This window comes from Lynx canadensis, chromosome D1 (genome assembly GCF_007474595.2).
Source record: "Lynx canadensis isolate LIC74 chromosome D1, mLynCan4.pri.v2, whole genome shotgun sequence".
NCBI lineage: Eukaryota > Metazoa > Chordata > Mammalia > Carnivora > Felidae > Lynx > Lynx canadensis.
The window spans coordinates 58,863,144-58,876,329 of record NC_044312.2 but is presented as its reverse complement, the minus strand read 5'-3'; the positions used below and the strand labels follow the sequence as shown (position 1 = coordinate 58,876,329).

The 13,186-nt window shown below is 41.1% G+C and overlaps 1 protein-coding gene across 1 annotated transcript in view; it reads right to left on the bottom strand.

Annotated features, from left to right (window-relative positions):
* Positions 1-12,702, bottom strand: part of FCHSD2 (FCH and double SH3 domains 2) — a 295,613-nt gene extending 282,911 nt beyond the window's left edge. Inside the window, 2 exon segments of the mRNA XM_030331955.1 lie at positions 10,492-10,589; positions 12,314-12,702. Coding sequence (XP_030187815.1) covers positions 10,492-10,589; positions 12,314-12,334 — 119 coding nt within the window. The 5' untranslated portion in view covers positions 12,335-12,702.
* Between the last annotated feature and the right edge of the window lie 484 nt (positions 12,703-13,186).

Genomic DNA, 13,186 nt, shown 5'->3' with positions numbered 1-13,186 from the left:
ACATCTGGATGACAAGACACTCCTATGTGAATGCCAAAAAAAAAAAAAAAAAAAAGATCAAATGGAATGTTAAAATAAAGCATGACCAAGGAATACTGTGAAGACACAATGAGATGAAATAAAAATACCAGCCAAAGTTTTATTAAGTTAGCCCTGACCAACGCATGACAGGAAATCTGTAGCAATGGAACAAAAGAGAGGGTTACAAGTTTCTGTGCCTAATTCCCAAATTAGTCACTGAAGAATAGACAGCACAAACCAGACTCAGAAACTAACTCTTGCTCATGCATCAGATCATTCCTGAAGACTGACACCAATAAAACAGAACGGCATCTGCAGGATTCAAATGAACATTCAAAAAATTTACAAAGAAAAACATCAACTTACCATCACAGGCCTCTTCCAGTACTTTGTATTTCCAAGACTGAATTTCCAATCCTCAATCATTAAGGGGCAAATTATTCAGCTAGGAGTAATTCTAGCTCTTTTTTGTCCTTCCCTGCTTTCATTTTAGCCACTTCACTACTTACTAATGCTTTCACCTTAGAAGTAAAAATAGTTCAGCAAAAAACAAAACAAAAACAAAAACAAAAACAAAAACCAACTGCCTGGGAGGCCCTTAGACCACCATTTCTCTACGTATCAGAAGACCAAAAGAGGCAAGATATTTAATCACTCCTGTATCGCTGAGAATCCTTAGAGGCCACAGGCCTATCGGACCATTACCTATGGCAAATACATAAACCTACTCCTGACCTAAGACACTGATTTCAAAAGGAGTTGGTAGGAGGGGATACAAGCGGTTCTAGTCTGTTTGGGACATCTGGAAATCCAGCTACATCTTTCACAATTAAACCCCAACACATTTTTTTACACTTTTATGGGAAACACTAGAAGTAAATTAGAAATGGGTCCCTGTGACAAACAGGGCAAAACAGTAATGTGGCAAAAGCCATATTACTGCCACCAATACCTTACTTCTTGCTGGCAAAGACCACCTCTCCAAGAATATAATCATATTCCCAGCCTCCTTTACAGCTAGGCATGAACAAGCAAATGAAGCAGACTCAGCCAATAAAACATAAGAGAAAGTCTATTCAGATAATTTCTGGTAGAAATGACCTTCTCCAGAGGAAATAAAGAGGGGAGGAAGGCAGAGAATATTTCCATAAACTGTTCTTCCCTCCCCATACTCCACTAACATTGTTGTCTGAGATTATTATGCTTGGAGTTGCAGAAGCCATCCAGCAATCATGAGAAGAATCATTACTGACAGAGAAAAATGGAAGGTACCTAGGACTACTGAACTTGGTGAAAGAAATTCTTTAGAATTATTTGAACAATTTATCTTTGAGGCTCATTACATTTTTTAACCCACAAGTTAACTTGTTAGGGATGAGTTAGTCACAGACTATAATTCTGAATTGATGTTCTCAATTACTTAACAAAATTACAATCCACATGCATTTACTTAACATCTATTATGTTCCACAGACTATGCAAGAGAGCTTTTATATGCATTACTTCTGTTTTAATTATCAAAATAATCCCATAAGATACTATAATTATTACTAATTTACAGATAAGATACATGAGGCTCAGAGAAGTTTAAGTGACCTGTGGTGACTTAAGGCCAAAGTCACACAGTTAATAAGAGATTAAGATTAGGATTCACACTCAGGTTGTATGCCTCTAAATTTGTGCTTATTCTAATATATCACAGCTATCCTACCACAAAGATCACCTTCACCATCTCTCATATTTACATATCTGGGTACGGTTAAAAAAAAACAAATTAAAAAAAAAGTGCACACAGAAATTCTTCTAACACTTCTATTTTTAACCCAAGTGGTGGGTAACTTTCATTACTAGGCCTTAGTTTAATTCCATCTGGCTCATGAAAGTATGCCCTGTTCAAATCTATAAATGTGAACTCCGGCTGTGGGTTGCAACGGCCATCCCATGCAGAAACAAATCTTCACATTTTAGGAGCATATAAGGATCTATGGACAATGAATGGCTTATGAATTCATAAACCATTAAATAGCAACAGGAAAAGGTATTGTTAAAACCCTGACTCTTTCAAGTAAGCAGTGGTCTGTGACAAAAAGTTTTAGTAAATAGACTCTCAAATTATATTTTCCTATTTCCTCCTCTGCCTAGTTTATACCTCCTACTCTTAGTCTCCCCTCCAGAACTGACCATATTGTGGAAGTATATATTAAAAACATAAATTCATTTAGTCAGTTGAAGTTCCATGCTATCCTTTCATTTTAAAATGAGGTACTCTTGGGACACCTGGGTGACTCAGTCAGTTAAGCATCCAACTTCAGCTCAGGTCATGATCTCACAGCTCATGAGTTCAAGCCCCACATCTGGCTCTGTGCTGACAGCTCAGAGCCTGGAGCCTGCTTTGGATTCTGCGTCTCCCTCTCTCTCTCTGCCCCTCCCTTGCTCCGCGCTCTGTCTCTCTCTCTGTCTCAAAAATAAATAAACATTAAAAAGATAATAATAAATAAATAAATAAATAAATAAAATGAGGTACTCTTTTTTCTTCTTTTCATTCAAAGAAATGCTTTAATATATTTTTTTTAATGTTTATTTATTTTTGAGAGAGAGACACAGAGCATGAGCGGGGGGAGAGGCAGACAGAGATGGAGACACAGAATCCAAAGCAAGCTCCAGACTCTGAGCTGTCAACACAGAGCCTGATGTGGCACCTGAACCCATGAGCTGTGAGATCATGACCTGAGCCAAAGTCAGATGCCCAACCAACTGAACCCACCACAGGCGCCCCAAATATTTTTTTAATATTTATTTTTGAGAGTGGGGAGGGGCAGAGAGAGGGGGTGGACAGAGGATTCAAAGCAGGCTCTGTATTGACAGCAGAGAGCCCGATTTGGGGGGGGGGGGGGGGGGTAGGGCTCAAACTCACAAACTGAAATCATGACCTGAGCCGAAGTCAGACCCTTAACCAACAGAGCGACTCAGGTGACTCTCAAAGAAATGTTAAGTATGGTCCCACTTGATCTTTTTCCCTGCAGCCCTACTTTTTTTTTAATGTTTATTTATTTTTGAGAGAGAGTGCACAAGCGGGGGAGAGGCAGAGAAGGAGGCACAGATTCCGAAACAGGCTCCAGGCTCTGAGCTGTCCGCACAGAGCCTGACGTGGGGTTCGAACTCGTGAACAGCACAGAGCCTGACGTAAGCCGAAGTCAGATGCTTAACTGACTGAGCCACTCTTGCAGTCCTATTTTTAAAAATGCTCCCTCTCACGATTTACATCATTTTTAAGTTCTCATTTGAATTGAATTCAAATTCAATTGAATTCAATTCTCTGAATTGAAAAGCAGCATGATTTTGAATGAATGAAAAAAAAGACCTGGGTCCAGTATCTGATCTGCTACTTCCAGTTTTCATCATATTAAAAAATACACATTCCAAGACACCTTATGTTTCACTAAGAAAAAATGCTGCCAACTAAATTGATTCAATACCCTAACAGTTACAATTTTTATTTATACTTATTAAAAGAGTGCTTTTAAGCTTATTTAGTCAGATTTTTAGGATAATTTGTGAGTAATTTTAAAAAGATAAAATAAATTGGTGCATGAACTGGTCACACTCGGAGTCAAGATCTTCTGAATCACTTTTTTGAATCAGTCACTGATAACCTATAGTTTTCCACACAATATCATCCTCTGTACCATCAAAATCCCGGGTGATCCAACATTTGTATTCCCACCATTATCTCTGGGATTTTCTTCCAAGCCTGCCAATACGTATTCTGCAAGTTCCATGCATGAAGAGACAATGACAACTACATCAAAGCCAAAAGCAATTGTAAGATGTATCTGGATTTCAGAAGAATGAAAAAAAATAAAATAAAACCGTGCTTCTTAGAATTAATGAAACACAATAACTTCCATTGTCACCTTGAATAAGACAACATCCTTCCCAGGTTCTAATTTCCACTAACAATGGTAGCTACCAGTGCTAAAGATCTACCATGCTCAGCATTTCACATATCTCATTTAACTTTTGCAGAAAAGCAGAAAGGTCGGCATTACCGTTGTTTTACATTTATGAAATCTGAGGCTCAGAGAACCTTAGTAACTTCTCCAAGATCACCCAAATAGTAAGTAGCAGAGCTGGGTTTCAATCTCTGGTCTACCTTCAAAGTCCTTATTCTTTCCACCACTTAAGTAAATCTCAAAATTTAGTGCACATATGAATCACTTCAGGTGATTCTTCCAGAGCAGGAAAAATAGTGCAAATATAGTATATATTAGTGCAAATATAGTGCAAATAGCTTATATATATATACATATATATGTATATATATGTATATATACATATATACATACACATATATATACACACACATATATACATGCCCAGTTTAAAAATGGGCAAAGGATCTGAATAGACATTTCCCCAAAGAAGATATACAAATGGCCAATAAGCATATGAAAAAATGCTCACTATCACAGGCTATTAGAGAAATGCAAATAAAAGCCACAATGACACCACTTCATGCCCGCTAGGATGGCTATAATCAAAAGACAGACAATAACAAGCATGAGCAAGGATATGGAAAAACTGGAACCTTCGTGACATTATTGCTGTGGGAATAAAAAATGGTACAGCCACTTTGGAAATCAATTTGAAAGTTCCTCAGAAAGTTAAACAGGAAAAAAAAAAAAAAGTTAAACAGAGTTACCACATGACCCTAGCAATTCTACTACTAGGTATAAAAATGAAAACATGAAATCCACACAAAATTTGTACATGAGTGTTCAAAAGGAACATTATTCATAATAGCCAAAAAATCCATCAAATGATAAGTGGATTAATAAAATGTGATGGTATATCCATACAACAGAGTATTATTTAGCAATAAAAAGGAATGAAGTACTGATGCTGTAACATGGATGAACCCTGGAAACATGAGGCTAAGCAAAAGCTAGTCACAGAAGACCACACAGTGTCTGATTCCATTTTTACAAATTCCATTTCTATAGACAGGGAAGGTAACTGCTTAAGGCTGGAGAAAATTATGGAAAGTGACTGCTAATAAATACAGCACTTCTTTCTGGGGGAGCAAAAATGTTCTAAAGTTAAAGTGTTGATGGTTCTACACCCCATGAATATACTAAAAAACTTTAAATAGGTTAATTGCATGGTATGTGAATTATGTCTCAAGAAAACTGTTCTCAAAAGAGTCCTGGCTGGCTCAATTGACGGAGTGTGCAACTATTGATCTCGGGGTTGTAAGTTTGAGCCCCATGCTGGATATAAAACTACTTAAAATAAAAATCTTAGTGGTGCCTGGGTAGCTCAGTCAGTTAAGCATCCAACTCTTGATTTCAGTTCATGATATCACAGTTCATGAGATCAAGCCCCATGTCAGGCTCCGTGCTGACAGCACAGAGCCTGCTTGAGATTCTCTCTCTCCCTCTCTATCTGCTCCTTCCCCTACATGTGCACACACACGTGCATACAGATTCTCACTCTCAAAATAAATAAATGATTGATAGATAGATAAAAATCTTTTTTAAAAAGTCTATACCAGATTACTTCCAAGGTTCCCTTCTAGACCGAACAGTCTCTGAGACAACAAAAAAAAGAGCATCCATAAACAGACAAGAATCCAATCCCCAGTGAGTTCCATGAACCTCCAGGTTAAAAAAGAGAACCTATAGCACAGTAATTCCTCACTTGAGGTCGCCAGACCTCCAGGTGTCTACAAAGAAAGACAGGTGCTTCTTGAGCCAGTTTCCATTTTTCAGAACATCTGTGAGAAACCATATACTCAACCTTCTCTGAGGTAAAGTTTCAAGTATCTTTGCCTTTGTCTGGATTCATGTAAGTAGTTTTAAAATAGTGATTCAAAGCTGATTTACAGCTTGACGTATGAAAAGTAAAAAATAAGAAAACAAATTATTAGTTAAAATGTACTTTTTGATAGGCAAAATGTTTTTAAGAAATGGGACCTATAATGATTTCCTTGATTAAAACCTTGGGAAATACAAATAGAGGGGATCGTGCACTAGTCTAGAAAATAGAGAAATAGTATTTTTCCTCAATATGATTTACTTCATCTCACTGCGCCTCAGTTTCCATTTTCATCAACAAATGGGACAGTATCAATCAGACTAAAATTCTGTGATTTTGCCATATTATATAATGACCTCCTAAAAAATGTCTGCTAAGAAGTTAGTTCTTTATATTCAGAATCCCCGCAAAGAACTTTCTTTATTGACTCTACTTAGCAAATCATAAGAATAAACAATACTAAATATATAATATTAATAAACAATATACAGGCTGTAGTACTTAGAAATTTATAAGTCACCTTAGAAAGCAAAGAGGAAAAAATAATAATAAACTAAAAAGAAAGTAAAGTGTGCTTATGTACAGCTGACAGAAAAAGCCAACAGGAAACACTTCAGTATAAAGCCTCCCCAAAACAATGCCCCTGATTAACAACAAATGAGTTTATCTTTCTTTCTCAAATTTTACTCCGAACACACCAGCTTCCAAATACATCCCTGGAACAAATGAACTGAAGAAGGGGAGGAGAGCAAAGGAAAAATACTGTATCATAATTGGTTTCCTCCCTTCAAAATTCCAGAAGATGAAAAGTGGGGGAAGGGAGTGGAAACTAGCCATAACCCAGCATGAAATTCTCCTATTTAGAGCTTAACACATGATATCTCCTATTACATCTCCTACTTACAGCTTAATAATTATTGTGGTCTTTTTCTTCTTCACTTTTTTTTTTAAAGTCATAAAAATTTTTCTCTACTATCAATTTTTTTATATTAAGAAAAGTTGGGGTACCTGGCTGGCTCAGTCAGAGGAGCGTGTGACTCTGGACTTTGGGCTTGTAAGTTCAAGCCCCACATTGGGTATGGAAATTACTTAAATAAATAAAATCTAGAAAGAAAGAAAGAAAGAAAGAAAGAAAGAAAGAAAGAAAAGAGAAAAGAAAGAAAAGCAAAGCAAAACAAAGCTATTTGCTTTTTAGTGATTCACACTAACCTAAATTGAACATAACACTGATGGGGGAGAGGGGGCACTGGTGAGAAGGACTATTATTTGTGGGGTTTTGGGAAAGAGAAAAAGCAGGGGTGTCTGGCTAGCTTAGTCGGTAGAGCATGCAACTCTTAATACCCAGGTTGTGAGTTCAAGTCCCAGATTGGAATAGAGATAACTTAAAAAAAAAGAAAAAAAGAAAAATGGCAGGCAAGATCTTTTACAATATAATACATACTGTATTATACATCTGAACCCAAGTTCAGAGGTTTCTAATGAATTTTTTAAATGTCATTTGACTTGATAGGACAGACCAGAAAGGCAGACTACCCCCTTCCTCAAGCAACTAAAGTTATTATAAATACCAACAAAACACAATTTTCAACTTCCAATTCAACATTATCATTGAGAAAAAAAGGAAGTTAGAAACCTAAATTCACGTTTTAGGAGATAATATAGCATTCTGCTCACAACTATATAGGAGTGAAGGGATTCATTCCAATAATTTAACATAAAAGAAGAACACACTGACTCATTGGAATAAGGACTCTATTAATCCTTGGGAACACCAACCATCTCTGTATTTACATGTATATGTAAATATAGATATACTCAACATCAAATAGCATGGTAGGTTTTAAACTGCCCACGTGAGGGGCACCTGGGTGGTTCAGTGGATTGAGCGTCTGACTCTAGGTTTCAGCTCAGGTCATGATCTCATGGTTAGTGAGTTCGAGCCCCTGCACTGTTTAGTGCAGAGCCTACTTAGGATCCTCTCTCTCTGCCCCTTCCCTGCTCACTCACTTGCTCGCTCTCTCTCAAAATAAATAAATTTTTAAATAAATAAATAAATAAATAAATAAATAAGCCCACATGAATCAAAGTGTAACACAAGCTCAACAGACACCACTCTAGCCCCCTACCAAAAGAACAATAAAACATTTCACCTAAAAACAAGTAAGGTGCATTTAAATATAACCAGTTACATTCATTTAACAATTCTGCCAGCCTAAAAGGGTACAAAGATACAAAAATGACTTAGCCTCTCACTTCAAGGAGTTCACATGAGCGGGGAAGCCAGAAGCATGTGCAAAATCAAAATTCTTTGAGATCACAAAGAACAAACTTGCAAATTTAGTGGTAAGCAGAATTTGCCAGGTGAAAAAGTAGGAGGAAGGGTATCAACAGGCAAGGAGACTGGCATATATAAAGGCATGAATGTAAAAAGCACAATTAGATAACCAGAAGTCCTGAGTTGCCAGGGCAAGGAGATTAAGAAGGAAGGATGAATAAGCATGAAATGGTAGTATTACGCCAGGAAAGGAAGCTTGTGGCTAGGTTGCAGAAGGCCATATATGCTACAACGAGGTGTATGATCTTTATCCAAAAGGCCACAGAGAACCCAATATAAAATAAACTGTTTTTATCTTATTATTTTTTTATTTTAGAGAGAGAGAGAGAGAGAGAGAGAGAGAGAGAGAGCATGCGCACAGGAGAGCAGGGCAGAGTGAGAGAGAATCTTAATAGACTCCATGCTCAGCGCAGAGCCTGACACAGGGCTGGATCCCACGACCCTGGGATCATGACCTGAGCCAAAATCAAGAGTCAGACGCTCAACTGACTGAGCCACCCAGGCATCCCAAAACAACATTTTTAGAAAGCCAGCTGGTGACAATGTGGAAGACAGACATAAAAGGAGAGATGGGGGGGTGGGGCTAGAAAATATGAGAACACTACTGCAAGAATTAGGATATTATTGAAATAACGTAAGTGAAATGTGATAGGTCAGCAATAATAGAAACAACTAAACAATAGCACACCAAACTATATCAATTTAGCAGTGACTGTGTATCCCTATACTTGACCATAAGCTCCTATACCAAGGTATAGGCAATAGGGGAAAAACAGAAAAGAATGTAAACAAGAAATCTCTAGAAGATATAATTAACAGGACTTAAGGACCACTGACCATCCAGACCCAAAAGAAGATCTTTACTTACACACTAATTTGGCCTTTCTGAATTGCTTCTGAAAATTTATTACTTTCCTCATTTAGAAATTTCTACTAAGATAGCTCATTTCACTTAACAGATGCTAAAAATTTTGAGTTTTTAACCATTTGAAGAGTTTCATGTATCTTACACAGGAATTATTTAAGTCTAAAAATTTCCCTGTGGCCACATGGAAAACAAAAAGAAATAAATGCAGAATACTTTTCAGTCAGAAAACACTGATCTTATCCAAGTTTGGATACAACTAACTTTATATACCTTAGTAAGAAACCCTGAAAATACAGAAGAAATACTCACAAATAGCACCTAAATTAAATATGGGGGAGGAAAAAAGAAGCTCTTTAAACCTTTGGGCTCCAAACAATTCAGGTATCCAAACACATATAATTTTATTACAACACACAGTTCATATTTTTCATGAAACTAACATGTAATTATGCACCACAGGAAAAATAGGTAACTGATAAAGCTTACGGACCCAACTCCAATTTGATAAATGTGTTACTAAAGGGAAATAAGAATTGCAGCCACTCTGTTTCAACACACAAATTATCTTCCATCATGTCCTTTTAATTTTTTTTTAATGTTTATTTGAGAAAGTGACAGAGCATGAGCGGGGGAGGAGCAGAGAGAGGGAGACACAGAATCTGAAGCAGGCTCCAGGCTCTGAGCTGTCAGCACAGAGCCCGATGCGGGGCTCAAACTCACAAACTGCAAGACCATGACCTGAGCCGAAGTCACATGCTTAATCGACTGAGCCACCCAGGTGCCCCCCCCATCATTTTCAAAAATATGTTTGTTGAGCTGTCAATTTGTATTATAGGATTATTAAGAGTGGTGTTTCTTTCAGTAAAATGAGTCATGCTTCCCTCAATAAAGATACTGATTTTCACAATGCTGGCAAGATGGTTTATCTACTTGAAGTTATCTTAATTATGAATATAGGTAATGACAAAATATGATAAACACATTTCCCACTAAATTTAATGTTCAAAGACAAAATTATATTTGTCATGTTCTAACAAACAGTGTTAGTGTGCAATCATCTGAGGTTGACTGGCTCACCCTCAGATATTAACCATTTACCAGAGGTGTCAGTTAAAAAATCTATGTGAAATCATCAAAGTCAGTAAATGTTACAATTCAGTAGAAAGACTATTTAAGAATTTCTACTTCAATGATTATAATTTGACTAATAAACTTTTAAGACCCTTGTTTTTTCATGATAGTATGTGTAAGTCATAGGTTCCCCCACTAAAGGAAAAAAAGTTTGCATTGCGTTAGTTCCAGTTATAATTTCTAGCTGAGTCAAAGCTCTAACAGCCTTAAAGCAGGAAATCCAAAAGGAAATTCCATCATCAGTTCCTGGGGCTTGGTAACTCAATGGTTCTTTGAAACAAAGATATAAAAGTTCTCAAACTATTTACTATAATCTTACCTCATATCTTCAAGCAAATCACATTCTGCTTGATGTTTGGCTTGAAGTTTTGTCATCTGCTCAACTTGAGTGTTTTTCAGTTCTTGTGTAACTTTCACCTAAAATATATCATACATTTATGAAGGCCTTACTGCAACCTTAACAACAAAATAATTAATTAAGCAAAATACTTAATACTTGTCAGAATATAGAACTCTTGCTCACTTCTGTAAAGGCCATAAATCCATTATTAGCCACCATATTTTGTTCTACTGACGATACTTAATGAGAAAACTAGGCAAATAACCTGAAAGAGGTTAAATAAAAGTAAGAGAGTATAAAAATTATACAATGAATAAGTGCAAAATAAGCTTCCAGTCATTCCATTTCATGCACAAGCTCAGTACACATGTAGTAGATCTTCTGAAGAGTTTTAAAAGGCCCTGTCTTCTATTTCTTCCAAAAAAGACTTAAAGATTTCTACCACCAGGGGAGGTGAGCTGAGTATAGATGGCAGAAGGGAGTATAGGAATGCCTAATATCTAAGGACCGAAATTTACACAATCATGAAATCATATGCATAAATTGACTACATAAATTATTCCATAATGGCTGCGAGAAAGCACACTGTGTCTCAGGATGATGCCCTCCACTCGCTGACAGCCCATCAAATCACAATCTCTTTCTCACAAAGGAGAAAGCAAAAGTGACCTTCCAGCATATGCAGTGCTTTTAAGCCACCCCAGCAAGCCGGTCCCCGTGGCGGCTCCACTTCAAACAGAACAGCAAATGCAAGCTGGCCAGTGCCTCTCGCCAGGGTTCCAGGTTACAGTGGGCCTGGAATCCCCCCCCCCCCAAACCAGAGCCGTGCTAACCCGGAGGGGTGGGGGGTACATGTGTGAAAGAAAAAAGACTCACTTAACTGGAGAAACCCGGATTAAGAAAGAGAAAGAAGCAGACACGAGCGAGTTAGGTTTGTCCACGAGGGGAGGACAGAACAGCCTTCTCCACCCAATGCCCAGAGTAGACACTAAGTAACCATCTGCAGGATTAAAAAGACAAGGACACAGCCTCAGCCCCTAGGAACGCTGGGGAAGAGGACAGTGAAACAGTTCTCGAAGGGCGCTGGGAGGAAGCGGCTGACACGCCGGGAGCACCCGTCACTCCCACCCCAAGCCCAGATCGCCGTGCACACGCCACGCACTGCCCATTTCACGCTCTCCGGGAGCAGCACCACTGCCTCAAGGCCCCCTAGCTGGAGGGGCGGGGCAGGATTGGGGGTGGGGGGAGAAAGGCACAATTTCTTGTTTTCCCCTGGGGTGGGGGGCGGTAACTAGTCCAACTTCTCGGCCGCCCCGTGGGAAAAGCAGGCCGAACCTTACGGCTAAGACTAGAAACAAATTCCCTGAAAATTTGCAAACGGACGAGGGTGGCGACAAGCAGCTGGAGGGCTCAAATCAGGCACAGACTAAACAATCACACAAGCACAGGCTCTGCAAAGCTGCAGGGGCTCCCCGCCTCCCCTCGGTGCAGCCCCGAGAATGCACTTTGCAGCGAGCAGCACTGCCATGCGCGCGCGCACACAAATGCACACCCGAAACTCTGTGAAATGTCTAGGGGTCTCCAGTGCGGTGGAAGGGACGAGCCCGGGTCGCCCCTCCGTCGGAAAGACACCTCATTCGCGTGGCCCCCTCCTGGAGCCGCCGGCAACTCGGTGACAAGCCCGAGGCGACGGCGGTCACGGCCCCTAGCGAAAAGGGGGAGGGGACGCAGCGGGTCGCCCCAACCGCGTCCCTTGTACACATCCCTCCCAAACCCCAAAGCCCCCCGGCTGCACTCTCACCTTCCTCGGCGGTGGCTGCATGATGCTGAAGGGACATCAATCCTCCCCCGACGGCGGCGTCAGCTAGGACGAGGAGGTGGAGGGCCGTGAGGAGGGGAGGCCCCGCAAGCGAGTCTGTGTGTGTAAGGAGAGCCTGAGAACGAGAACTCCCCCGGCAGGGAGCAAGGCCGGCGGGCGGCTGGAGGACCCGGGTCGGAGGGCGAGTGTGAAGAGAAGGAGGAGGAGCGCCGGGAAGGCCTGGGGCTCGGACGGCCCGGGGGGTGTGTGAGGGAAGGAGGCGGAGACCGCAAGGGGGCGGGGGCCCTAGAGCTGGGGCGCAGGGTCTCCTAGCTCGTCGAGCGGCTCTCGAACAGCAGCGTCGTCCGGCTCCCCGCCCGCCGGCGCCGCAGCTCCTAGCAGACGCGGCCCCCCGCCCCCACTCAGGCAGCCCAGCCCTCGCAGGGCCCAGCGCCCCCGCCCGTCCCGGGGAGGTGGAAGGCGGCGCCGCGCTCTCGGCTTCGGCTCCTCCACTCAGGCCGCGGGAATTTCCGGCCCCACCAAGTGGCGCAGCGCCCCGCTCCGGCGGCGGAGGGGACAACTCAGTCCAGAGCTGGGTTCGAGGGGCCGGGCCACACTGCAGGGAAGGAGCGTGGCGGCGGCGTGGGGCTCTGGATCTCGGCGGGGGGAAACTAACGGATCGGTCGGGGAATAGAAGGGATAGAAACGCTAGCGGAGCACGAAAATCCCCCCCCTCTCTCCGAGAGTGGCACGTTCCAAACGCCTCTTGTCCTCCCTCCCCCACACTGGGAGCCAGACGGGGGCTTCCCGCGCGCTTTCCCGCCAGCCGTCCGGGCACGCGCCTGCAATCGGAGCCGCGCACGTGGGCGGGAGAGA